Source organism: Hyperoodon ampullatus (genome assembly GCF_949752795.1).
Source record: "Hyperoodon ampullatus genome assembly, chromosome: 4".
NCBI lineage: Eukaryota > Metazoa > Chordata > Mammalia > Artiodactyla > Ziphiidae > Hyperoodon > Hyperoodon ampullatus.
Genome location: NC_136917.1, coordinates 37,739,952 through 37,765,220, shown reverse-complemented (window position 1 = coordinate 37,765,220; position 25,269 = coordinate 37,739,952). Strand labels below are relative to the sequence as shown.

The 25,269-nt window shown below is 57.9% G+C and overlaps 2 protein-coding genes across 2 annotated transcripts; both read right to left on the bottom strand.

Annotated features, from left to right (window-relative positions):
• Window positions 1-1,869: 1,869 nt before the first annotated feature.
• NR2F6 (nuclear receptor subfamily 2 group F member 6) lies at window positions 1,870-11,760 on the bottom strand (the record flags this gene model as incomplete). Its single annotated transcript, XM_079702025.1, has 4 exons — window positions 1,870-2,588; window positions 3,918-4,502; window positions 7,522-7,616; window positions 11,474-11,760. 4 exons carry the CDS (start codon window positions 11,758-11,760, stop codon window positions 2,314-2,316), a joined length of 1,242 nt encoding a protein of 413 aa, XP_079558151.1. The 3' UTR covers window positions 1,870-2,313.
• A 3,995-nt stretch (window positions 11,761-15,755) lies between these two features.
• On the bottom strand, window positions 15,756-23,699 carry USHBP1 (USH1 protein network component harmonin binding protein 1; the record flags this gene model as incomplete). The annotated part of the gene is made up of 12 exons (XM_079702039.1): window positions 15,756-16,274; window positions 16,761-16,883; window positions 17,096-17,202; window positions 17,904-18,125; window positions 18,676-18,925; window positions 19,539-19,712; window positions 19,991-20,131; window positions 20,303-20,439; window positions 20,615-20,740; window positions 22,734-23,172; window positions 23,403-23,551; window positions 23,646-23,699. The coding sequence occupies 12 exons, from the start codon at window positions 23,697-23,699 to the stop codon at window positions 16,085-16,087; spliced, it is 2,112 nt and encodes a 703-aa protein (XP_079558165.1). The 3' UTR covers window positions 15,756-16,084.
• Between the last annotated feature and the right edge of the window lie 1,570 nt (window positions 23,700-25,269).

The following is a 25,269-nucleotide window of genomic DNA, read 5'->3' as shown; positions in this document are numbered from 1 at the left end:
CCACTGCATGCCAGGCCCTGGGTAGGGGGTATGGGACACAGGTAGCACCAGGCTCTGTGTGGGGCCCTGTGATGGTGGCCCAGCAACTACTTTGAGTCTTGGCCTCCCAGGGGAGCCACAGGGAAAAGGGACAGTCAGGAAGACTGTGGGCAGGGAAGGCAGTGCCAGTCACTGGGTCACAGAGAGGCCTCAGTCCCAGGACTGATCCTCAAGGAACCCATGTCCTCAGGGAAGAGAGCCCAGTGTGACAGAGCAATGACAGAGGGCTGGACCCGGACAGCAGAGTCCTAACAACCAGGGAGGCTCAAGATGTCTTCCTGCCGAAGAGGCCATATGGATAGGGTTTTGTAGGAGAAGTAGGAGTTCAGCAGACAGGCCTGGACAGGCATCCAAGTCTCTGGCCGACTGGAAGCAGGACAGATACCATGGTCTCGGTCAGTCCACAGATGTTCTGTGAATCTGAGAAATGGGGCATTGTGTCCAGCCCAACTGGAATGGACAGACATTCACTTATGCACAGTACAGCTCGGAAAACACCTACCCAGATTAGAAACCAGCCCAGCCACCAGTGGGAGAGCCCAGTAGCCTCTCCATCCCATTCCCACCTCAGTCCCCTCCCGGGGACAGGGCATACCCAAGAGACCCTCGTTCTTTCCTCCCCATCTTCCCAGACCTCCTCCAAGACAGACATGGGGGAGACTGGGGTGCCAGTGGAGAGCATTTTGGGGGACTGGGACTGCCTTAGGGCTGAGCACTCGCCCAGCCTGTAGGGTGAGACCTGAGTTCTTTGCTCACTGTTTTCAAAGGGGCATCTTTGATAAAGGGCTTGTCTTTGCCTGACAAGACCTGTCAGGATCAACAGGTGCCACCCACCACCACGATCTGGGCCCTTTCTAGCCATCCCCTAGAGCCACAATCCTGGCAATACATTCCACAGATGTCTTTCCCACCACAGAGCTGAGCCACAAACTTCCGAGGACAGGGTGGCAAGCTCCCTGGTGCTGCGTCACTCCACATCAACTCAAGTCCACATTTCAAAGTCTGTCCTTAGAGGTCCTCACCTTCCAAGTGTCAATTTCCAAAACAGGAGTTTTTTTAGTTACATGTGAGAAGAAACCAAATTCAAACTGGCTCAGGCACAAAAGGGGAAGTCTGGGCTCATGGAACTTAGAAACACCCGAGGGTTTCAGGTATGGCTTGATGCAGGGGCTCCAAAGGCATCCTGGGAAATTGGTCTTTCTCTTTTGGCTCTGCTTTGCTTTAATGATATCCTCCTAATTCCCAATCCTGCCATTGAATCTCATTGGCCAGCTTTGGGCCACGTGCCCTCCCTAAAGCAGTCGCTGTGGCCAGGGAAATGGAGGGTTCTGTCTGGGCTGAGATCATGTGACAGAACTAGCCCCAGATGTTTCTCCCGAGGATACTGGGGCCCAGATGATTAAGGGCCGACCAAAGAAAACAATAAAGGGAATTCCCTGGCAGTCCAGTGGATAGAACTCGGCACTTTCACTGCCGTGGGTCCGGGGTTCAATACCTGGTCAGGGAACTAAGATCCCGCAAGCCGTGTGGCATGGCCAAGAAAAGAAACAAGTGTTTGGTCTAAGGCTTATGTTAATCTATGAGGCTCACCCTCCTAGGCCAAAATCTGAATTCAAACCTGAGCCACCTGCTAAGCTCAACTCCTACAGACTCATTGGCTGACCTCGGGCCCCCCTTCCTGCACCCAGCTGCAGGTTCCCCACAAAACTGTCCAACAGAAACAGCAAGTAGGGCTGTTGTTAGGTGTTCCAGATGGCTGGGAGTGGGTATCCATGGTAGGATGCCCTCCGTGCCACCCTCCCCTCACAAAGACGACAGAGGCTGTGCAGGTAGGAAACTTATTTATTATTGGCCTTGATTCATCCATCATGTAGTGTCCAACGTGGATTACGTGTCCAGAGGATCCGCCTGCTACATGCTACCCCTGCCAGGGTGCAGCTGCCCCTCCAGTCCAGATGCCAGGACTTTGTCCATCACACCAGAGAAGCCACTGCACCATGAGTTCATGCTTGGGGCACCAAGGGACATGGCTATCCTGGGATTGGACCCTCAGTCTCGCCCCTCATCTTGACCAGGGCTTCTGGGGAAGACTTGGCTGGAGCCTAGACAGTCTCTTTTTGGTTTCATGATCACTTAGAAAACAAAAGACAAACATTTCACAGTCTTTAAAAAACAGGAGTCTGAGGAGGGAAGCCGGGGTCCTCTGCCTGGGGGCCCCCACTGGAGGCTTGAGCATACGTGTCCCTGGAGGTCTGCAGACCCGGCCCTGTCCAGTCACTGGCCCGAGCCGTAGGGCCAGTTGAAAGTACTTCCCGACAGCAGCATGTCTCGGATCAGCGTCTCGATGGGTGTCTTGCCCACCAGGCGCATGAAGAACAGCTGGGAGATGAGGGAGGCGGGGACGGCACGCAGGGCAGGGAGCCGCAGCAGCAGGCGCCCAAAGCGCTGGGGCTGTGATGGGTACTGGGCCCGCACATACTCGGTGAGGGCCACCTGGGCCTTCTCCTGCAGGCTCTCCACATGCGCTGGGTCTGAGAGGCCACAGGCATCTGGGGGACAAGGGAAAGGTCAGAAGAGGAGGTGGCGGGAGGACACAGGACCCCAGGGCTGATGGAGGAGGGGGGGCACCACTCAGGGCTGTTGATACAGAAGGAGGGCACTCAGGAGGTGGGAGATGGGGGTCTAGGGCACAAATGGCAGTGTTGGTCCTCAAGAAATATTAAGGTGGCTTCATCCAAGGACGATGACACAGGGGTGCAGGCAGTGATGTCTCAAGGGTGGAGGGGCCCTGACTAAAGCATTTAGCAGGGAGACAAGTTCTAATCCAGCTCAAGGGGAAGAAGAGGCTGGGGAGGGGACTTGGGGAGGAAAGCAAAGCCTAGAGGGGGTATTCAGACACCCCAGAGGGACCTGCGATGTGAGTGAAGATGACAGCCCATGAATGGGGGCAGAAAAAGTCTCCTGGGGAAATGAGGGGCAAAGCCCTATTTATTGGATGCAAGCCACCTCCCGGAGTAGCCTGTGTCTGGTTCCCGCATCCCTGGCCCCAAGGAGACACCTAGTGGGGCCTCCTTCCAGAGTGCAGAGCCAGCTGCGCCACCACTCCCTGGAATAAAACAGGGCTTTGGCTGCTGGACGGTTACCAAAGACACGTAAGGAAGCGCACAGCTCCGCTCGGAGCCCCGCCCCTCGGTGGGAGGGGCTCCAAGCCACACACCCTACCCTCTTCGGCTCAGCGAGGGGTGGCCCCTGGAGAAGGGTCAGGGGGCAGGTTGGGAGCCCTGGGTCAGAGGTCCAGGGGCCCAGGAATCTGGAAGTGGAGAGCCCAGGGGAACCCAGAACCAGGTGTCAGGGGACCCCTGCCTGGCAGCCCTCCGTAAGTGGTCAGTAACAAGAAGAGAACCCTGATTTGGCAGATGAGGGTCAGAGGGTTTGGGGAGGACAGAGATCAGGGAATGAGGGCCAGAACCAGGTGGGGGGACCTCTCCTCCCGTGTCCCCCCACCTGTCATTCTGCTGTCAGTGCCCACTGAGCACGATGAGTACCTTGATGAGGGGGTGAAGGATGGGGGGGTCTCAGGGAGCCTGGGAATCAGGGAGAGAGGCTGTGGGGCCGTGAGTCACGGGTCCGGACAGGGATCGAAGTTCTTAGGGAGCCCTGGGATCGGGGGTGGGGCCATCAGGGTGTCACACCGCCCGCATCACCTCCTCCACTGTCCCCCATTAACGCTCAAGGCGCTTTCAGGGACGCAAGTCTAGCTAGCTGTGGATCAGGGAGTGGAGGGCTAAGGGGGCCGGGGCCAGGGTCAGGATCTAGGTCGCACCCCTCCCCCCTACCCCTCCCACGGCCTCAGAGCCCCCCATTCCAGGTCATCTCACCAGGCGTGAAGAGCGCGATGGCCTTGAGGCAGCCGTACTCCGCCGAGTCGACCTGCAGGCGGCCCAGCTTGTCCACCTGCTCCTGGAAGGCGCGCACCTGGTCCATGAAGGCCACGGCGCGCTCGGCGGCCATGGGTGCGGCGTGCAGGCCGGCGGCGGCCAGCAGCGGCGCCGTGTGCAGGGGCAGCGCCGCCTGCGCCGCGTTCAGCACGAAGAGCTCGCTCCAGCTGAGGCGCAGCAGCGCCACCTGGTCAGCCACCGGCAGCTCGGGGAAGAAGGGCGCGTGGCGCGCCCACTCCACGGTGCTGAAGAGCAGCCGCGCAGCCAGCTCGCACACGTTGTCGATGCCCAGCACCGCGCCCGCCGCGCCGCCCCCTGCGCCGAACGCGCCCGCTGCGCCCGCGCCGAAGCGCCCAGCCGCCGCAGGGTAGGGCTCGGCGCGCAGCAGCTGCGCGATCAGCTCCGACACCGGCTGCCCCGGGAAGAGGTCTCCGCCGGCCGCCGCCAGCGCAGAGCCCGGGGGGCTGCCCGAGGAGGCTGCCACGGCGCCAGGCAGCGAGTGCGGAATGCGGCCGCGCTGCACCGCTGCGAGGGGGAGATGGAGATGGGGGGGGGCGGGGAGGAGGGGAGATAGCCAGCCCCGCAGGAAATGGGGGAGGGACAGGAGAGGGAGGAGGGGAGAAGGGAAGGGTGGAATCAGGAGATGGGAGAGAGGGAGTGACGAAAATGGGATAGGAAGGGGATTGAGGAACACGGGAAACCAGAGAGCGGTGAGTGGGGTGTGAGGAAAAGGGAGTGGAGAGGGAAGGAAGGAGGGGGAAGGTGGGTACCCGGAGAGAGTGGGCGGGGGCCAAGTAGGGAGGAATAAAGGGAGGAGATAAGGTTATCAAAGGGTCACTCAGCCCCCTCCCCTCCAAGCCCCCCAGCTCAGCCCTTCCCTGGACCCCCAATCCCCACCTCATGGGCACAAAGCTTGTTGGGACAACAGAGGCCAATGTCTTGCATGCCCCACCCTGCTCTGCCCTGTGTCCTCAGCCTGAGTCCATGTCCAGCCACCATCCAACTCCTACTTCCTTCAGAGAAGGGCCCTGACCCTGGGAGGGTGGGAACCTTCCCAGGTGGGAATGGGACCACTGGGTGAGGGCTAATTTAATTCGCACCTAGCCCCCTCTTACTGGACTGTGTGAGCTCTCCTCCGCAGCCAGGGAGACTAAACCTGTCAATCATGTCCTCATCTGTCAATCATAGGGGTCCAAGACCTGAGAACGGGTCCAGGGAGCGATCACCTTCCTTCCTAGGACTTGGGGCACATGGCCAGCCTACCCCTAAAACAAGTGATCAGTATGGGCTGAGCACTGATCTCTCCTATGGAGGTGGGATATTTCCCTACCTCCCAGCCCCACCCTCCAGGTCATGGCCCCCTAGAGCAGGTCTCATATCTCTGGGTCTCTGCAGTGACCTCAGTGCTAAGAGTGGAGTCCTGGCCAGTAGCAAGTGCTCAGTAAACATTTGATTCCATCAGTAGCCTTGCCTATGAGGGGGGAGGACCAATTGCTGGCCTTGGCCAGTGCCCCCAGTGATCGGGTTGGTGAGAAGAGGGAAGCTGAGGTGCAAAGAGGGGAGAGGTGGCTGCATGCCAGCCTGGCCTGTGCCACAGTGGGAGGGGCGGAGGGGTGGAGGGGCTGACTGGGCTGGGTGCCAAGCAGAGACTAATTAATGAGTTTTAATGAGGTGGAATGCCCTGTCTCACCACCTCCATGAACTTCTGGTCAACCCACCATGAAGCAGATGGGGAGGGGGATGCAAGTGGGAGCCAGGGGCTAGCAGAATTGATCAGGGAAATAGGGGCTTGGATTCAAGCCTTGCTCCATGTGATTTCGAAGTCTCAGAATCATCTGTCAAATGGGTGTAGCCAGATGAGGCCCGAGAGTGAATCCCAAGTCAATCCCGGGCCCACTTGGTTCTAAACCCCACCCCCACCATTCTTCCATCATCCAGCCACGTTTCCACCTTAGGGCCTTTTGCACCTGCTGTTCCCGCTTCCTGAGAACCCCTTCCCCAGCTCTTCCTCCTCATTCAGCCAGGACTGTGGGTTCAAATCCCAGCCACAGTTCTATTGCTCTCTGTACTGTCTTCCCATTTATAAAAAATGCAGTTGATAATAAAAATGGTGATGATGATGAGACCAATCACTGAATTTACATGAGAATGTATCTAACTTGCTTAGAATAGCATTTGGCACTTAGTAAGAGCTAAATGGATAGTAACTCAAGCCAAGAAACATTTATTAAGCAACTTATGTGTTTCTGGGCTGGTCTAGGCACTGGGGATATGTCAAAAACCAAGACAGACAAAAGTCTCTGACCTTGAGGGGCAGAACGTCCTGACAGAGGAGCAAGTAAATTATAAAGCAAGACAGATGGCGCGAAATAAAGAGGGGGTGGCGAAGGGTAATCAGGAGGGCTTCTCTGAGGAGGTGTTGTTTGAGCAACTCTTAAAGGAGGCAAGGGAGGAAGCCATGCAGGTGTCTGGGGCAAGCGTTCCAGGCAGAGGGAACAACCTGTGCAAAGGCCCTGAGATAGGGCTATGCTTGGGGCATGACCTGAGATTATTATTTCCACCCCGAGACTTTGGAGATCTGAAGCCCTGATATGATGTATATCAGGAGTTTAGGTCAGATCAACAAGTGGAAGTAAAATCCAGGTTGGCGGCGGGGCGGAGAGACAGTCACCCCCACACTTAAAATGACTAAAGGGAGTGACGAGACGGTCTTAAGAGAAAGAGTCTGAGCAGCTGTCCCAGCTTCTCCCAGAGGCCCAGCAGAGGAGAAACCATCTTTAGAGCAGGAGAGGCTCAGGTTAGATGCAGGGAAGAACTGCTGGCCTGGCTCATGAGAGTCCAGGCAGGGACATGAAGCCCAGCACAGGGGCCATCACTGAAATGGGCCAGATTCTGCTCCCAAGCCCAGACATCCATGTACAAGTCTCTGGGTTCCACTTGAATTCTAAGAGTGCTTGGTGGAGTTCTAGACCCAGCTACCCGGCATGTATCCACCCAAGTCCCCAGGGCAAGGACAAGAGGCTGGGCCTCCCTCTGGCTCCCAGTGCCCCGGGTCAGGCGGAAAGGTAAGCTGCCCTTTGCCTTAGTCAGGTGAGTTCCTGCCTTGGGCAAACACAAGGCAGGGGGTGGAGGGTGGAGGGTGGAGGGAAAGCAAATCAAATTAAAAAAATACATCCTTGTTCAGAAAGCGGTAGCCTGGCTAGAGGGCAGGGGGGTCACCAGGGTATCAGGGCCAGGGAACCTGCCTCTGAGGCCAGGGGGGGCCTGGGGAGGAACTGGGGAGGGTGGGGGGAGAACAATTCTAAAATGGGCCGGAGTCAGGGAGTCCCTTGCATCCCAGTTCTGCAGCAGCCACCAGACAGCCACGGATAATTGGATTCCTCCAGCCCAGGGCCAAACCCAGGCCCAGGGGATCTCAGGATCATTGGTGGTAACGAGGTTAGCAGGCACCAGACCCCGCCCTCCATAGCTCCCAGACCCCAAAAGGAGCAAAGGGCAGGCTGTTTGTTCATCCCCTGCCTGCACCACCCCAGCAGGTACTCACCCTCCTTCCTCATGCCCACCCGGAAACACTTCTTGAGGCGGCAGTACTGGCACTGGTTCCGGTGATGCTGGTCAATCTGGCAGTCACGGTTGGACCTGTGGGCATGCAGAGGTCACCAAGGGGGTTACCGTGACACCCACATCCTGCCCCTGGAGCCACCTTGTGAAACGCCTTTGAAGGCTGCCCCTGAGAACTACCAGCGCCCCCCCAACCTCGGCTGGGCAAGTGGCCCCAAAGTGGCACAGAGGCTAGGCCTGCAAAGAGGAAAGGACAATTCGGGTGAGTGCCACAGATGAAGAGCAGTCTGTGGCAAAGTAGATTAGCACACCAGGGTGGATATGTTGGAACTGGGTTTTTATTTTATTTTTTTTTTTGCGTTATGCGGGCCTCTCACTGTTGTAGCCTCTTCCGTTGCAGAGCACAGTCTCCAGATGCGCAGGCTCAGCGGCCGTGGCTCACAGGCCCAGCCACTCCGCGGCATGCGGGATCCTCCTGGACCAGGGCACGAACCCGTGTCCCCTGCATCGGCAGGCGGACTCTCAACCACTGCGCCACCAGGGAAGCCCTGGAACTGGGTTTTGAAGGATGAACAGAAGTTCCCCAGGGAAACAGAGGCAGTTCCAGGCAGAGTGGGCAACGAGGGCAAAAGGTTGGAAATGCCAAAATATGAAGGCCTAAACAGTTTCACTGTACTTGGTCACTGTCAGGCCAAGGGTCAGGTTCTTTGTCCCAAGGGCAATGTGAGAGCAGAGAAGGAACATGGTCAGGGAGCAAGGCTTTGTGAGTTGACTAAGAGACTAGGAGCCAGGCCAGTCCTCTACGGGGTCACAGGACTGTGGAGCCCCAGCATTACTGCCCTACACAAGGCCGCCACAAACAAACGATGAACGAACAAACGAACGAATGAGTGAATGAACAAATGAACTCCTGTACCCCTTTAAGGTCCCAAACCCCTTCTCTGGAAAGAACGTCCAATTCCTAACTGAGTCCAAGAAGCTTCCTCTGGGTGGCCCTCGGGGATTGTGGTTGCCTCTTCCAGGGATGGGACAGGTGGCCCCGCCCTGTGAGGCAATGAGGTCCCATCCAAGGTCAGTCCCTAGCAGTAAGGTTCAGGCCTTTGTTCTTCAAATGTCCCCAGCACCTTTTCCTCCTGGCCCTTGCCCCTGTGCTCCCTCCCTATCTCTCTCCACCCTGGGCTCAGGGCCTTTTGAGGCCCAGGCCTGGGGCAGACACCCTGGAGTCCCAGCTGGGCACCAAGAGGGTACTAGAGACAGTCACAAAGTAAAACAAACACTTAATGAAGTTAAAAGTCAAACACATCTCAACTGCAGACACCCAGCCCTGATCCTTGGGCTGTGACTTCTCCACTGAGCCTTGGTTTCCTCATCTGAAAATGGGAGGCCAGAGGCCAATTCTATATGAGATGCACTCATTCTGGAGAAACTGGGGGCGTGGGGAGAGGGCGGCAAGACCCAAGCCCCAGCTGCGAGTCCCAGTGGCAGATTTAGGAGAGCTGAGGCTCTGCAGGGCCTCTGTGTCCTGCAGCGCCAGCCTCTGAGCCCAGGCCTCTGTGTCCCACCAGCCTGAGCCCCCAGGAAGAGGCCTTACTAGGGCAAAGGGAGCTCAGGCAGAACCAGAACAAAGCCCAGCAGGCATGCAGTGGGAGGGTCCTGGGCAGCCGGGTGGAAACAGCCAGGCCTGGGGCAGGCAGGCAGGCAGGAGCCTGGCTCAGGGCCCTCAGACCTCAGGGGAGGCCCTGAGCCTTCTGCCTCAACTTCCCCAGTTGTAGAGTCAGGACAGATCTTCTGTCCCTCCAGATGAGGAAACAGTAAGTTCTACCTGTTATCCCACCTAAAGAGCACATGCTTTGCCGAACCCCACAGTCCAATTCAGCCTCCTCCCTGGGCTCTGGCTTCCAGTCCAATTTGATCATAGCCCTCTCTGGCTCACACACCCTTCATGGATCCCCACTGCCCTCAGTCCAGCATTTCAGACCCACTCACCTCTAACTTCTCCTATGCCTGGGTGGTCTCATCTTACATCACTGCTCCCCAAACCTGCCACTGAGCGTTTGCTGTAGCTACACTCTCTACAGGAGTGCCCTTTGCTTCTATCTGCTAAGCCCCTCATGTTTCAAGGCCCACCTCCGGTGGCCTTCCTCTCTGACCCTTAGGCAGAGCCCCTTGTTCCCTCCTGGGACCCCAGACCATCCTTCCCTCTGGCCCAACCCACACCCCACAGGCTGGGGACACCTGTGTCTCCCCCAAACTGGGAGAGGGCTGGGCTTGGAGCTAGGGTCTTTTCTAGGGGGCCGGCATCAAATCACCCAGGCCAGGCCCTGAGGGGACTTTGCTGAATCAATCTGAGGCTCAGAGAGAAGCAGTGACTTCACCAGGTCACACAGCAGAGAACTTCTGAAGAACCTGCTAGCCCCAAACCATGCCCCCTCTCCCCGACCTTGGTGCTCCCTTCTCCCACTCTCAGGGAGCCTCTGGGACCCCAAAACTACCTGAGCCCCTCCTCTGCCCTCCCTAAAGACCTGGCCAGAGAGCAGGCAGTTATTCCAGCAGCAAAAATGAGGCCAAAGTCTGGTGGCCCAGTTAGCACTGGAGGAGAGAGTTAAGCCAGCTCCCCCACACACACAGCCACCCCAGACAGGCTGGACCTGGGGCCAAATTCCTGCTCCAGGTGCCCGGGGCTCCGCCCAGTGGCCTTGCCAACAAGCCCTCCACCAGCAGCTCTCACTGGGGACACCCTGACCCAGACTCAGCTGCCCCTCTCTTCCCAACCCCACAGTTTCCCTTGCTAAGCCCCAAGTGGAGCAGGGTCTCTCCCTGGGTGACCCAGGGCAGGCACCAAGAGCGTTCTGGGCCTCGGTTTTGCCCATCTGGAAAATGGGACTCTCCAAACTGGCTCTACAGAGCCCCAGCATGTTCCTGGAGGATGAAGAGTAGGGGCTTGTCAATGGAGCAAAAGGAGGCTCACCAAAGAGTGGTAGGAAAGGGAGCCCTGGCCTGGACACTCAATGCCAGCGGCTTCTCCCCCCAGACCTAATGCCCCAGAACTAAGGAGAGAAGCTAGCACGGCCACACCCTGTCAGTGGGGACTCCAACCTAGGTCAATCCAGGGCTTCTTGGAAACATTCACGCCCACCCTGTCTCAGAGCGGACCAAAGTTTCAGGGATTTTCCAGGAGCCCAGCTCTGCACCAACTCCTGGCTGGGGGGTGGGGGGGTGGGGCGAGCAGCCAAGATACGGTCAAATCCCACCACCCACCCGGACCTCGAGCAAGAGTGTCCGGTGACCCAAAGCCCAGGGTGAGCCAGGGGTGGGGTGAGGGGTGGGGGGGCGGGGGTTCCCCCGGTGAGCAGCCTCAACCCCACAGCAGGGGCCCCCACGCGAAGAAGGCTGCCCTGTGCCACCCCAGTTTCACTCCCGCCGCAGCCTCGGTGGTCAGGGCGACTTTGGAAGTGATATTTGACCCCAAGGGCGCGCCGTATCGATCCGCGCGGCCGCAGACAATGGCCCCTGGACACTGTGAGCCCCACAGTCCAAGTTCCACGTTTGATTCCCGCGGGGTACCCCACGCGCCGAGATTCCCAAGAGAAGGGATGCCCTGGGGTCAGGGACCCACCCCTGACAGCACCACAACCCCTCCCCGCGCGGAGCTGACCCCTGTCCGGAGAAAAGGAAGGGAGGAAGGGGGAGCAAGTAACTAGGGCGGATGCCGCAAGGGACCACCTGAAAGGGGGAACTGCATCGATACAGCGCCGACAGTATACACAATCCCAGGAATGTAATGGAGAGGGGGAAAAGGATCTGTGCCCCTATCTCAGACGGGAAGTGGAGACCCAGGGAAGGTCAGCGCCAGGCCCAAGGTGACCGAGCAGGTCAGAGGCCCGGCCCACAGCGGGGCCGGGTGCCCGGCGGCGGTGCGCTGATAGGGGGCTCACCGGCAGGTGTAGCTTAGGTTGCGGCGGATGCTCCGCTTGAAGAAGCTCTTGCAGCCCTCGCAGGTGAAGACGCCGTAGTGCTTGCCGCTCGACTTGTCCCCGCACACCACGCAGTCCACCTGCAGCCCCGGCCGCTCCTCGTCGCCTGGCTCAGCGTCGCTGGCGGCGCCGGGGGGTGAGGCCGAGTCTTCCTCCGCCGCGCGCGGGTAGCCGCCCGCCTTATCCACGCCGTTCGTGTCGCCGCCGCCGCCGCCGGGGCCGCCCCAGCCGCCGGTCACCATGGCCATAGCCCCAGGGCAGCGGGGCCGGGGCGCCCCCTCCGCGCTCTTCCCTCGGGGCACCCCTCTCGACCCAGGGGACCCTACCCGGCGTGCATCCGGCCCCGGCGCGCGGGGGGCACCCGGCTGCACCCCCCAAAAAAGTTTTGCAGCAACTTCCTGCGGCCGGTCCGCGCGCCCGGGAGGAACTGGTCGGGCCGGTTCCAGGCCAACTTTCCCACGCGAGCGCGGGGCCAGGCCCGGGGCCGGGGGGGCGCGCTAGAGGTGCTGGCCGGGGGCCCCGGGGACTCGCGCCCCGCCGCCCTGGGGCCCCGGCGGGGGAGCTCGGGCCATGGCCCGGCCCAGGCTGCGCAGGGGGAGCCCTCTGGCCTGGCCGCCGCTCGGCCGAGGGCTGCGGCCAACTTAGCGGGCTGCCATCCGAGTGCGGGAGGCCGGGGGGAAAGTTTGGCCGCAAGTTGCTCGGCCGCCCGCGGCGGGGGGGAGGGGCGGCGGGCGCGCGCCGGGGCCGGTCACCGCGCCCCCTGAGTCCCCCAGGCACCCCGGTGGCCGCTCAGGGCCTGCAGGGCCGCGGGCAGGCGCTTCCCGAGCTGCCGCCCCCGCTGCGGCCGCGCCCGCCCGGCCTGGGCCTGTGCCTGGGCCCGAGCCTCGCTCTCGCCGCCGCCGACCCCGCGCGCCGGCCTCGCGCTGCGGCCGGTTTGACACACAACGTTCCATTCGCGGGGCGGGCGGGGGGTGGGGGCGGGGGCAGGGGCGCGCGCCGCGGGCTGGGGGCGGGCGCTCGTTGCCCCGGCGACGGCCGCCCTTATAAGGACATGGGTGGCCGTGCGCGGCGCCCGGCGCCCAGGCCGGCGGGAGGGGCGAGGGCGGAGCGCGGGGCCGCACGGCCAAAACCTCCTCCCTCTCCTTCCCTCTCCCACTCCACTCCCACCCCCGCCCTCGCCCAGCTCCAGCCTTAACCCCCGCCGGGCCGCGGCGGGAGCCTGGGCCAGTGCTGCCCTCTGCCCTTCCGCAGCCTCGCCAAGATGTCTCTCTAAGGCCCTCCCCTCCACCTCCGGCCTTGGACGTTGTGTAGCTCAGCCGCCCTCGAGGCGCCCCTCGGCACCACCCCCCTGCATTCCCGGCAGAAGCAATAATGGGGGGCAGGTTGCACCCGGGGGGCACGCCCCTGCGCAATACACACACACACACACACACACACACACACACACACACCCTGGGACATTTCTTTGCACAGTTGCATGATGGATTGTGTTTGCTTCCTCTTCCAGAAAGTCTCCGCGTCCGACCCCCACCCCACCCTTTCTCTGCTTGGGCTAACACCTGGTGCTCGGAATCTCCGGGGGGAAGGGATGTTGTGGTCTGCGGCCGGCGGGGGCGCGAGGTCGGGGGCGAGGGTGGGGTGGGGGGTGGCCTTCGCCAGAATTTCAGGCCTCTGTGGGCAGGGCGCCCACCCGCCCAGCGAGGCTGGAGGCGACAGGAATTCCCACCATCCCTGCGGGGCCTGCCCCTTTCCCCTTTAATTTCCTTTTCTTTCTGTGCTTCACAGAAAGGGCTTGGCCGGGGGCCGGCTGGACTACAGATGTCTCTTCCAGGCTCCCCAGAGCCTCCCAGTTGCCGTTCTGCCTCCACGTCACACACACACACACACACACACACACACACACACACACACACACCCAAGACCCCGGGCTGGGGCAGCCAGCATATATTGCATATATTAAGCACTCTTTGTATGCCACCCCAGCCGCCCTGGGCAAAGAAGCCTGGGTCTCTGTTTCTGGGCCTGTTAACATTTAACCAGCTGGAAAAGCCCTTCCTGCAGTGACCTTTCACCTTGGAGTCCTGCAGGTCCAGGCACCCGGCCTTATCTCCTACCCTGTCCTAGGCTGAGCTGGACACCCGGGCACGTGGCAGGGCCTCTGAGGCTGTGGGCAGGAGAGCAGTGCCCTCTGCCCCCACCAGCTCCTACACCCTCGCCTCTCAGGAAGCGTCCTTGGGAAAAGCCATTCCCCTCTCCAGATGACGTCTGAGGGGGCACCCTCCGTGACTAGGGCAGGAGATGCTTGGAGATCATGCAGCACCTAAGACGATACCAAGGTTCTGGACAAGCCAGGAAACAGATGCCCAGCCCTGGGCCTCTGGGCCTTCTGGGGAGGGTCTGGCTGGGTGTGAGGTGAGGGAGGTTTTAACAAGTACAGAAAGCAAGAAGGACTAGGGTTAGACACGAGCAAGGACTTTCCATGGGTCTGACTAGAGTGGAGTTCTCTGCCCTGTAAGCCGCTCTAGGGGAGGGGGGCCTGGATGGTTAGAGAGGACCCTTTGGTTCTGGGGGTGCCGGGGAACGTGGGGGTGCTGGCTGGGTTTTGAGGTGAGGACGGGAGTCCTAGGTCCCTGGTCTGGACTTTCTAGGATCCTTGATGGGGTGGAGGGAGACATGGAGGTGGGTGTCTCAGAGAAGAGATGAGAGAGGGAGACTTGTAAGGGAAAGAAGGCTCAAGGAAAGGAGTCAGAGGCGGGCTGGAGAAGGGAGGAGGCAAGGAACTGGGGTTTGAGGGCCACAAGTCTGGAGGAAGGGGGCTCCGAAGTGGCGGTCTGGGGACCGGTTGGAGACTGCGAGAAGGTCTGCAGCAGATCCCGGGACCTCGGATTGGTCCAACCCTTCGGCGGCCGCCCCGCCCCCACACCCCGGGCCCTCCGGGGGAGGGTCGAAGTCCTGCCCCGCCCCCCTGACCCCTGCCCGCGGCCCCGCGGTGACATTTGACCTTGCAGCGGCCGCGGACCGGGGACAAAGAGGCCTGGGCCCATCTGCCGCGGGGGCATCCGTGGGAACCGCAAGACCCGGCTCCGGGCGGCCTGGGAACCTGCCCCCGCCCCCCAATGGCGACCTCAGCTCCTGCCTCCACCTCCAGCGCGAACTCCTTCCCCACCCTCCAACAGGTGACCTTGTCTCCTCTCGGGTCCCCCCCCTCCATGGGCAACCTGGTGGGACTCGGGGCTAAGGTCACTTAGACTCTTAGGGAGGGAGAGGAACAAGAGGCGGGTAAAGTCGGCTCCTCTCTTCGGCCACTGGAGACCTTGCCTGCCTGAGTTTGCCTGCTTTCTTCAAAGCCCGCCTCGGTCCAGAGAGAGTGCGCGGGGTTCGAAGGTCACCAGCCCCAGCGCTCGCCCGAGGAGTCTGTGGATCCGGAGGACCAGGTTGAGTCCTGGCGGCTTACTAGCGCCGACCTCAGGCCAGCCTTGCCCTCCCAGGGAGAGCCGGTAACGCCGCGCACACACCTGCACAGGTGCTGCCTGGAACCTCGCGCCCCGCCGCCCCCCCCCCCCCCCACCGGGCTAAGAATGAAAATCTTTCTAATCCCCGTCTTGAGTTTCAGCTACCGCCCAGGACGGGCCAGCTGGCGACTAATCCGGAGCGGCAGGGTCGAGCCCAGCCCCCCTTTCCCAACCCTGCCAGACCCGGGTGGAAGGGCAAGGGGTGTGGCCTACGCAAATAACATGCTAATCAGTTACCTGCTATTAATCTGACACTAACACCTCCCACAGTTCCCACCTCTGGCAGGTGAAAGACTCAACTTCTCAGCCTGGCCAAGGGCCATCCAGGCCCTGGAGGGCAGTGTGCCTCTTTGCCCACCATTAGCACCTCTCTGAGTTCCTCATCAACAACTGTACAAACCCCCTGAATGACTGCTTGCAGCTTTTCTTCCCTTTGCTTTGCTCACCACCCAGAGGCCCTTTACCTTAGCTCCACATTCTTTGAATGCAAATTCCAAAGCCACCTCTGATTCCTCCTCCCTCCACTTTCACTCAGGGAGCAATGCTCTTCCAGCTAATGTTCCACACCCTGAACTGTTCAGGCTTCAGTCTTCCTTCTGGGTTATGGGTATCTTCCTCTTGGGAACATCTGCCAGGCCAAACCCAGCATTTCCTTGGGAAGGAGGTGCGCAGGGGAAGGTGTGCCCTGCCCCAGTGGACTCCTCCCTGGGCTTCTGGAGACAGATAAGGGTTGGAATTTCAGCTCTGGCTATGTAACCTCACTGAACCCTGAATCCCCCCAGCCAGCCCTGGGGATCCTGTCCCCACAGCCCAAGCTGCTTCTGGCATGACCCTGCTGACATGTCTCTTCACATGCCACATGGTGTCAGGCCAAAGATACCAAGTTTATCTCAAATGCCTGGCCACTATCAAGCCCCAGACACCCAGGTATCAGCCCCCATCACACCAAACACGCCTCAACATGCAAAGTCATGCCACATGACATAACATCACTCCAGAACAGTTTATGACATGACCTGCCATAACTATCTGGCACGTCCAGACACAACCAGAGCAGGGCTTATAGAAAGGTCCCCCCTGGCCGGGGAGGCAGGCAGGGCGGTCTGGGCCTCCCCAGGGCCCTTGCGGTAGCTTCCAGCACTGCCAGCTCCTCTGCCTGTCGGGCTTCCATTAGTGCCACCTGCTGCTCCAGCTTCCGCCGTTGCTCTTCCTGCTTCCGGTGGGCACCACGGAAGGCCATGACCAGGGCACTGGAGGGAGTAGGAGGATGAGCCAGGAAACAGCCCCCCATTCCACCCAAGACAGGGGCTGTGTACTCCCAGCTCCAGACGGGAGCTCTTTTTTTTTTTTTTTTTTTTTTTTTGCGGTATGTGGGCCTCTCACTGTTGTGGCCTCTCCCGTTGCGGAGCACAGGCTCCGGACGCACAGGCTCAGCGGCCATGGCTCACGGGCCCAGCCACTCCGCGGCACGTGGGATCTTCCTGGACCGGGGCACGAACCCGTGTCCCCTGCATCGGCAGGCGGACTCTCAACCACTGTGCCACCAGGGAAGCCCCAGACGGGAGCTCTTTGAGATTGGGTCTTCCTGGGGTCCCAGAATCACTCAGCAGGGGCTGACACACATCAGGCACCAGAGGAGGTGTGGAATGGATTGAAGCTGCCACCCACCTTACAGGGGGGAAGCTGAGACCCAGGGAGAGCCAGGGATGCTTCTGAGGTCACACAGGGGGACCCACCTGTGAGCTTTGCATAAATCACTGTTCAGCTCAGTACTCTGAGCACGTCTGGCTCGCCCCTTCTGAGCCACCTCTTCCAGCTCTTCCCGCAAGGACTGCAGCTGCTCCCGCAGGCCCAGAGCCCTGATACAGGGGTGGAGAGAGAGGGGCTCACAGCCATAGCCAATCTTGTCTTCCTTCCCTCCTCCCACCCACCTGCCCAAGGTGTTTCCATGTGAACACAACTGTGTGCAGGTGTATACCCAGCCCTGCACGGTATGCAACACCCCCACGGGCTCTCACATATTTCCCCTACCCAGGCCACATATCCCCCAGCACAGGACCCAGGCACACACCGGGTGAGTGATGCTGACAGTTCCTGGGCTACCTCTTCTGGGTTCTGCACTTTGCTCACTTGGCCTCCATCAACAGCCCTGCTGCCACCAGGGAGAGCCGGAGGGCCCTGTGGGACGCAGCAGGGAGGGTAGTGACACTGGCCTAGGCTGAGTGTGTGCTCAGCCCAAGTTGGACATCGAAGTTGCCCAGATTGTGGTGGCTACAGCCCCTGCTCTCACAGAGCCCCCACTCTGGTGAGATACCCCAATAAGGGTACAGTACCCAATAAGGGTACCCCAATAAGGTACAGGGAAATAAATACTATCTCATTTTCAGGCAGTCCACGAGGACTTCCTGGAGGAGGTGGTGTCTGAGCTCAGACCTGTAGGAGTTTGAGGACTTAATTAGAAAAAGAGGGAAGTGACTGGTGTTCCTGGCAGGGGCACAGCACTTACAAAGCCTTGGAGGTAGGAGAGATGATTCAAAGGAGGGTTCCAGAAGCTGCTAAGGCTTTAAGCAGAGGACAGACATGATTAGACAGTAAGGGGCAAAAAGGAAAGCCTCAGGAAGGAAGCTGGAGGGGGAAAATGAATCAGCCTGGGGGGGGGGTGGGAAGGAGGAGGCACAGGTGTGACTGGAAGGCATTAAATCCCTTGGGGCTTATTGGGCTAAATACCCTCAAAGAAAGAAACGTGCAGCTTAAACATTCAACTCCTTTTTTGTGTGTGTAGAAATGGAAACTGAGGCTCAAAGGGGGCTATGATTAACCAGGACCACATAGCCAGTAATATACTGCTATCCCTACCAGGTCCAGGCAGGGCCACTCACCTGGGACCACTCCTCTTCATCTCCACTGCTCCCGCCTCCACTGCTGTCTCCACCACTGCTGTTGGCCCCACCAGTCCAGAGCTTTGCACGCTCCCAGCGCAGCTGCTCCAGCAGGAGCACGTGGGCTGGGCCCTGGGCTCGGAGGGCAGCCTCCCGCAGCTCCAGAGCCCGCTTCTCCCGCCGCACCAGCTGTAGCCGAAGCATCAGGTCTGCTAGGGTCTCCTAAGAGACCAAGGAGAGGGTAGAGGGTTTGCACCTCTAGGGTCAGTTGTTGGGAAAACTGAGGCTCTAGGAGGCGCCCACTGAGAGCAGGTCAGGCAAGAACCCCAACCCTCGCCATGATCTTGCAAGATGGGAAATATCATCCATAAAAACTACAGCTGTAGAAATGGCAGTTCAGAGAGAGCAAGTATATTAGACAAGGTCAAGTAGCAGTTCAGTGGAAGTGTCTGAGTTTCTCCAAATTCAGAACCTCAGCTTTCATGCCAGGTTATAAACCCCAGGTTATGCCCCCTGCCCCTATCTCTTTTCCATAGGAGGGACATCTTGGAAAGCCAGATGGGGAGTCTTGTGAGAAACTGAATTCCAGAGGACGAATTCCTAATCATCCCTCAAAATCCCAGCTCCAACTCTCCTCCCTCCAGGAAGCTTGTCCCCAGCCCAGCAAAACTCTCCCTTGTTACTTGGTCCCTGAATCACATCTCTCTCAGACTCAGCAAAGGGTTTGGTCCCACCAGGAAAGACTGACACAGTGGCCACAGCCCATGTGTACCCGTGTGGCCACCAGGTCCTCCTGGATCTGCATCTTCTCCAGCCGGGGCAGGGCTGGGCCAGGCTGGGTCCCCAGAATGGCCTGCACCATGGCTTCTGCACGGGGCACAGCAGACAGGGGTGCCAAGGTGGGACCAGGCTCTGGGGGAATCTTCACCAGAGCACGGCATTCCTGAAGACGCTTGACGTAGCCCTGGAGCTGTATAGCCACCTCCTGTGGTGTCGGCCTATCCACACTGCTGCCCTCAGGGCTACAGGAAACAGAAAAGGGGCCTATGTCAACACTGCTGGGCATGGTTGTGCTAACTTTGTGCCAACCCTGGTGGGCTTCATCAGCTTCCATCTTACTGACCATGATGGGTCCTTCCTATGCCATCTATGCTGGGCATGGTCAAACCAACATGGTGGGTACCATAATGCAAACCCCAATGGGCAACATCAGCCATCAGTGATGAATGATGGATGAACACCATCATGCCGATGGGCACAGTCACTTTATGTTATCATGGTGGATGCCATCACACCAACCCAATGGGGACCATCACTCAACTTGCCAACCCTGTCAGGCAGCATCATGCCAATGCCAGTGGGTACCAACATCAAGCCAACCCCATTAAGCTCCATCATGCCATTTCTAACCAGTGGGCACCATCATCCATCTTCATGCCAACTCTGGTGGGTCCTATACCAACCCCAATGGCTGTCACTGCTGTGCCAACTTTGTTGTGTAGGAACCAGCCAACTCCAGCAGGCCTCATGCCAACCATAGGAGCCATACCAACCCCCAACATGTGGCCAGTTCTGGGAGCCCCATTTTCTCCAATCAGAACCCCACTCATTGGCCCACCCAGTTCCCAGGCGTACCTTGGACGTGGATCCTGCAGTATCCCTCCATCCATGGCAGCCTCCTCTTGCACCAGAAGCCTCTGAGCTTCCTTCTCAGCCGCCTCCAAGTCATCCATGAAGGCTCCTTCTCCTGCTCCTGAGTCTGCCTTCCGAAGAGTGAGCAAGGCCCCATATGCCTCCTCACAGTGTTCACTGTGGGACACCAGTTCTGAGCGCTCCAGGACACCCATCTTGCTGTGTAGGTGACATCCTCACTTGCTCCTGGACCCCTCACTCCTCCTCCCACCCCCACCCCTGGGAGTTTGTAAACTCCTTCAGCACTCTTGGACTAAAATTGCCTTAAGTTAACTTCCGTGGTGAGGGAAAGTACTTTCCTGCAAGGGCTCTGTCTCTCTCTGGAGATTGGGGCTATCCTCTGAGGACACCCATTTCCCTCCCAGTCAGTGATATCATGGGCAGGGTGCACTGACCTATACTGCAAGGCTAGACGCAATGCAGTGGCCTCAGCCTCCCGCTGGCCCAGCCGCATGCTGAGGCCCTCACACCGGCCCTTGTACTCCTGGAGCACAGCTGACAGCAGACGGTTGAAGCATTTGAGCTTCTCAATGTTCCTGCCTCCAGAGGTGGGGAAGAGGCAAAGTGAGAGGCCTTGAAGGGCAGTTAGAACCCAGTTGATTTCCACCCTTCCCCACCCCACCCCAAATCCAGCTCCAGACTCCTGGCTTTATAACCCAGCTGGGAGGCACCAGTGCCCTTATGAGCCCAGCATTTGTGTCTCTTACCCCTGCAGATGCTCCATCTGGGCTTCCATGATGTGCATCTCGGGGGCAAGGAACTGGGTGGGGAGAGACCCAAGCATCTGGGTGCTGGAATCACTCTGGAGGCGCCGGAGCAGGGGGTGAGCCAGGGAGAAGGGATCCTGCCAGAAGGAGGTGACTTGATTCACCCAGATTGTCACTGAGAGCCCAGCATCACGGGTTTAGGTCTTTTCCAACCCCAGAAGTTACTGGATCACATGACCAGGATTTGAGTCTCATGGCCCTGAATCCTAAGGATCTTAAGAGCATGCATGATTTTCAGCTTCCCACACTCACCTGAGTGCACCAGGTCTCCCCATCAGCCCCAGAGCTGCTGGAACCACTACCCGAGCCGCCTGCTTGGTCACAGGAGGGAGGTGGGAAGGGCTTCAGCCTCAGCAGGGAATCCTGCAGCTCCTGGACCTGTGGGGGAATGGGGGATGTCAGGCCTGGGTGCTCAAACCACCCACCATCCTTCCCTAAAACCTGTTCCTGGAGCAGTGGCAAGAGCCCCAGGTGGAAGGTAGGACCCCCAGACACTCATCCTGCCAAACCCCTCCCTGTATAACCTTGCACAAGTCACTCAGCCACTCAAGACTTCTCTTTCCTTAGACATACAGATGGCCGACAGGTACATGAAAAGACACTCAACATCACTGATCCTTAGGGAAATGCAAATCAAAACCACAATGAGATACCACCTTACATCAGTTAAAATGGCAAGCATCAAAAAGACAAGAGATAATAAGTGTTGGCGAGGATGTGGAGAAAAGGGAACCCTCATGCACCATTGGTGAGAATGTAAATAGGTGCAGCCGCTATGGAAAAAAAAGCATGGCATTTCCTCAAAAGAGTAAAAATAGAATGACCACATGATCCAGCAATTCCACTTCTGGGTATTTATCCAAAAGAAACCAAAACACTAATTCGAAAAGACATCTGTACCCTCATGTTCATTGCAGCATTATTTACAAGAGCCAAGACATGGAAGCAACCTAAGTGTCCGCTGATGGATGAGATGGATAAGATGTGGTATATACATTTATACAATGAAATATTATTCATCTGTAAAAAAAGAAACCTTGCCATTTGTGACAACATAGAAGGACCTTGAAGGCACTATGCTAAGTGAAATAAATCAGCCAGATAAAGACAAATACTGTATGACCTCATTTACATGTGGAGTCTAAAGTAAAACAAGGGAATTCCCTGGCAGTCCAGTGGTTAGGACTCAGTGCTTTTACTGCGGTCACCCGGGGTTCAATCTCTGATCGGGGAACTGAGATCCTGCAAGCCGTGCGGCCCGGCATATATCAATCAATTGACCAATCAATCAATCAAAATTTTTAAAAATTGAACTCACAGATACAGAGAACAGGTTGGTGGTTGCCAGAGGCGGGGGTTAAAGGGTGGGTAAATTAAAAAAAAAAAAAGACTTCTCTTTCCCAGCTGGTAAATGTGCTCCACTCTGTAGGGAAATGAGCCCCACTCCTCGTGCTGGGCTCCCGCAGCCCCAAGTCTCACCTCCTGTGTCCCTCCTACCCTGACATCCCCTGGGCTCTGGACTTGGATACAGAACTGTCCCTTTAATGGCCCCGTGTGGGTGGCTCATGGCATTTTGAGCTGATCAAGGCCCAAACAGCTCTGGTCTCCCTCTCACCAAACCTGCCCCTCCCGCAGGCTCCCTATGTCTCACTGCCAGTCTCCTAGGCTCCCAACCCAGGGCTCATCCTCAACCCCTCTCCAGCTTTCACACCCCACCTGCCAGCTCCACCTTCAGCATCACCCAGGATCTGCCCACTTCTCACCACCTCCACAGCTTCCATCCCTTACATGTCTGGACCAGTGCCTCCTTCTGGATCTCCAAGATTCCAGCCTCTCCCTCCACTAGCTGTTCCTCCCACAGTGGTGAGAGGGCGCCTATGAATGCCTGCATCAGGTCTCCACCCTTGCTGCCTTGGAACCCTCTGTGGCTCCCACCTCACTCAGAGCAAAAGCTCAAATCCTCCCTGCAGCCCGCAAGGCACTCCAGGATCTGCTCCCACCACCTCCGTAACCTTGTCTCCTCCTGCTCAGCCCCACACTGGCCTCCTCACTGTTCGTTGAACACAGTAATCACACTCCAACCTCAGGGCCTTTGCATATGCCGTTCCCTTTGCCTGGAATGCTCTTCCCCAGCTCCTTGAATGGTTCCTCCCTTGCCCCCCTGTGGTCTTTATTCAAGTGTCGCTGCCTCCTCACTGGGCCTCTCTGATCACCTTAACTAAGGTTGCAAGGGACCTTTGTCTCTTTGGGGTTCAGCAGCCAAGCCTCCACAAAAGCTTTACAAATGAACAAATGATTGAATGTGTCCTACAACAGGCCTGCTGCCTCCCTCCCACCAGGGAGCCCTGGGAGGCAGGCCTGCCCCACTCACCTCTCTCTGCAGCATCTCCTTCTCAGCCTGGAAGGCCTTCAGGGAGTTCTGTGTGCGGATCAGCTCGTCCTCACGGCTGCCCAGGGCCAAACGCAGCCAGGCGTTCCTTTCAGTCAATCGGGCTGCATCCCGCTGGCAGCTCCCAGCCTGCTCCTGCTCCAAGCAGGGCTTTGGTCCCCCCTCGCTTCTGTCCTTTGCCTCCAACGGCCCAGGACATCTTGGGGGCTGGTGGCGCCAGGCAGCAGCAGTGGCTTCCAGAGAGCTCAGAGCTTGCTGGAGAGTCTGAAACACGTCAGGGGCTCTGGGTCCAAAGGGGACATTCTCCCTGTCCCATGGGGCTGCCTCTGGGGCCTGCTGGGCTTCCTGGGCAGGCTCATAGGGCCCCTCAGGGGCTGGAGCAGGTCCCCTGCTAGAGTCCCCATCAACTTCTTTGTCAGTCCTGTGAAGAGGTGAGACACGGAAAGTTCTGGAAATGGGGTCATCTGGGGTAGCTAACACAAAGAAGCTTTGTAACAAAGCTGGGACTGCATCACACAGGGCCTTGAAAGTCAGACTGAGGGCAATGGGAGCCATGGCATGTGTGTGAGTAGGGGAGGGACATAAACAGATCTATGGGTGGGAATGATGTGTTAGGCCTGTAGTGGGGGACACAGACCAAGTGGGCCTTACCTGCTCTCCAGGCCCTGACCTTTGGCCTCCGCCTCAGGGCCCAGCGGCTCTGGCTTGCAGCTATCCTGAGATGGCACAGGGCCCGGCTCGGAGCTCCCACTGGCTGCCTCAGCCTCTTCTGAACTCTCTGCCACAGGGTCCAGCTCACCCTGCAAATGATCCCCAGAGCTGAGCTCTGAGCCAGGCAGGTCTAGGTCCTGGGGTCTCACAGAGTTGGGTGTGGCAGGGAGGGGGGACACTTACGGGCAGAGCATGCCTCCCTCGCCGGCTTCGGGGCCGTGTGGCCCTGGCACTCATTGTTATCCAGAAATCAGGGTCCTCTGAATCCTCCTCCTTCCTCACCCCCTAAAACCACAACCTGATCTCAGCTCAAAGCAAATGATAGCCTCAATTTCCTGTCCTGTTATATAGGCATTGATTTCACTTCTCCAAAAGGATCTTGAGTTATCAATGTTGATTTGGCACATTTGAATGCCTCCCTTGATGGTCAGCTCACAACCTCTCAAATTTGCCCTCACCTCTTCTTTCTTTTCGGCCTCCTTTATTTTTCACTACCTCTTTGCTCCCCTCCCTCCCCTATCTGGGCTTGGGACGAGGACTTCAACAGTCCTCTCTCCTCCCCAGCGCTCTCCTGAACCAGAGATTCCAATCCTGGGGTTTGGTCCCCTCAGCCCGCTCTAATTCCCTGTTCTTCTGGGGGCACCTTGGTCAGAAAACCAAGTCCCTGGGCACTCTTGGGGTCACTCTGGCCACTGCCTACTCAGGCTTGGCCTGGCCAAGGCCAGCCTGGGAGGGGCCAGGAAACAGGAAGCCCACTCCCCGGCCATGTGACTTGTTATTGTGCAGTTTCCTCTTCAAGGACAGCGGCTTCCTCCAGCCCCAGCAGGAGGACATATGTCCAGCTCCCACGATGTTAGTCCCTCCTCGCCTCTGCTTCCAAGCCCATGGCTCCTCCATCTCTGACCCTTGGATTTTATTTCTCGGAAGCTAGAATGCTCCCCTGGGCTGATGCTCTCCATCTGGCTCCCCTGTGAATTTCTTTCCTCTGCCTATCCCTTCAGCGTCAGGGTCAGAGTTCTCATTCCACTTCAAGTCACAGACAGACCTGGGACTGGTACCCCTGAGCAAGTGATGGTCCCCTCTGAGCCTCAATTTCTATATCTTCCTACAGTGTCATGGGAGTTTGTTGTTTTTTTTCAAAACAAACAACTTGTACTGAAGTACAGTTGATTTACAATGTTGTATTAGTTTAAGGTGTAAAGCAAAGTGATTTTATTCTTTTCATTCTTTTTTATTCTTTTTCAGGTTCTTTCCATTATAGGTTATTGCAGGATATTGAATATAGTTCCCTGTGCCATACATACATCCTTGTTTTTTTTAATCTATTTTATATATAGTAGTATGTACCTATTAATCCCAAACTCCTAATTTATCCCTCTCTCCTCCCTTCCCCTTTGGTAACCATGTTTGTTTTCTTTTCTTTTTTTGTCCCCCCTCCTTTGTTTTTTGGCCATGCCACGCAGCTTGTGGGATCTTAGTTCCCCGACCAGGGATTGAACCCAGGCCCTCTCCTGGGCCCTCGGCGGTGAGGGTGCAGAGTCCTAACCACTGGACCGCCAGGGAATTCCCAGTAACCATAAGTTTGTTTTTTTATGTCTGTGAGTCTATTTCTGTTTTGTAAATAAGTTCATTTGTATCATTTTTTTTAGATTCTACATATAGGTGATATCATATGATATTTGTCTTTGTCTACTCACTTCACTTAGTATGATAATCTCTAGGTCCATCTATGTTGCTGCAAATGGCATTATTTCATTCTTTTTTATGGCTCAGTAATATTCCATATTGTGCGTGTGCATGTGTGTGT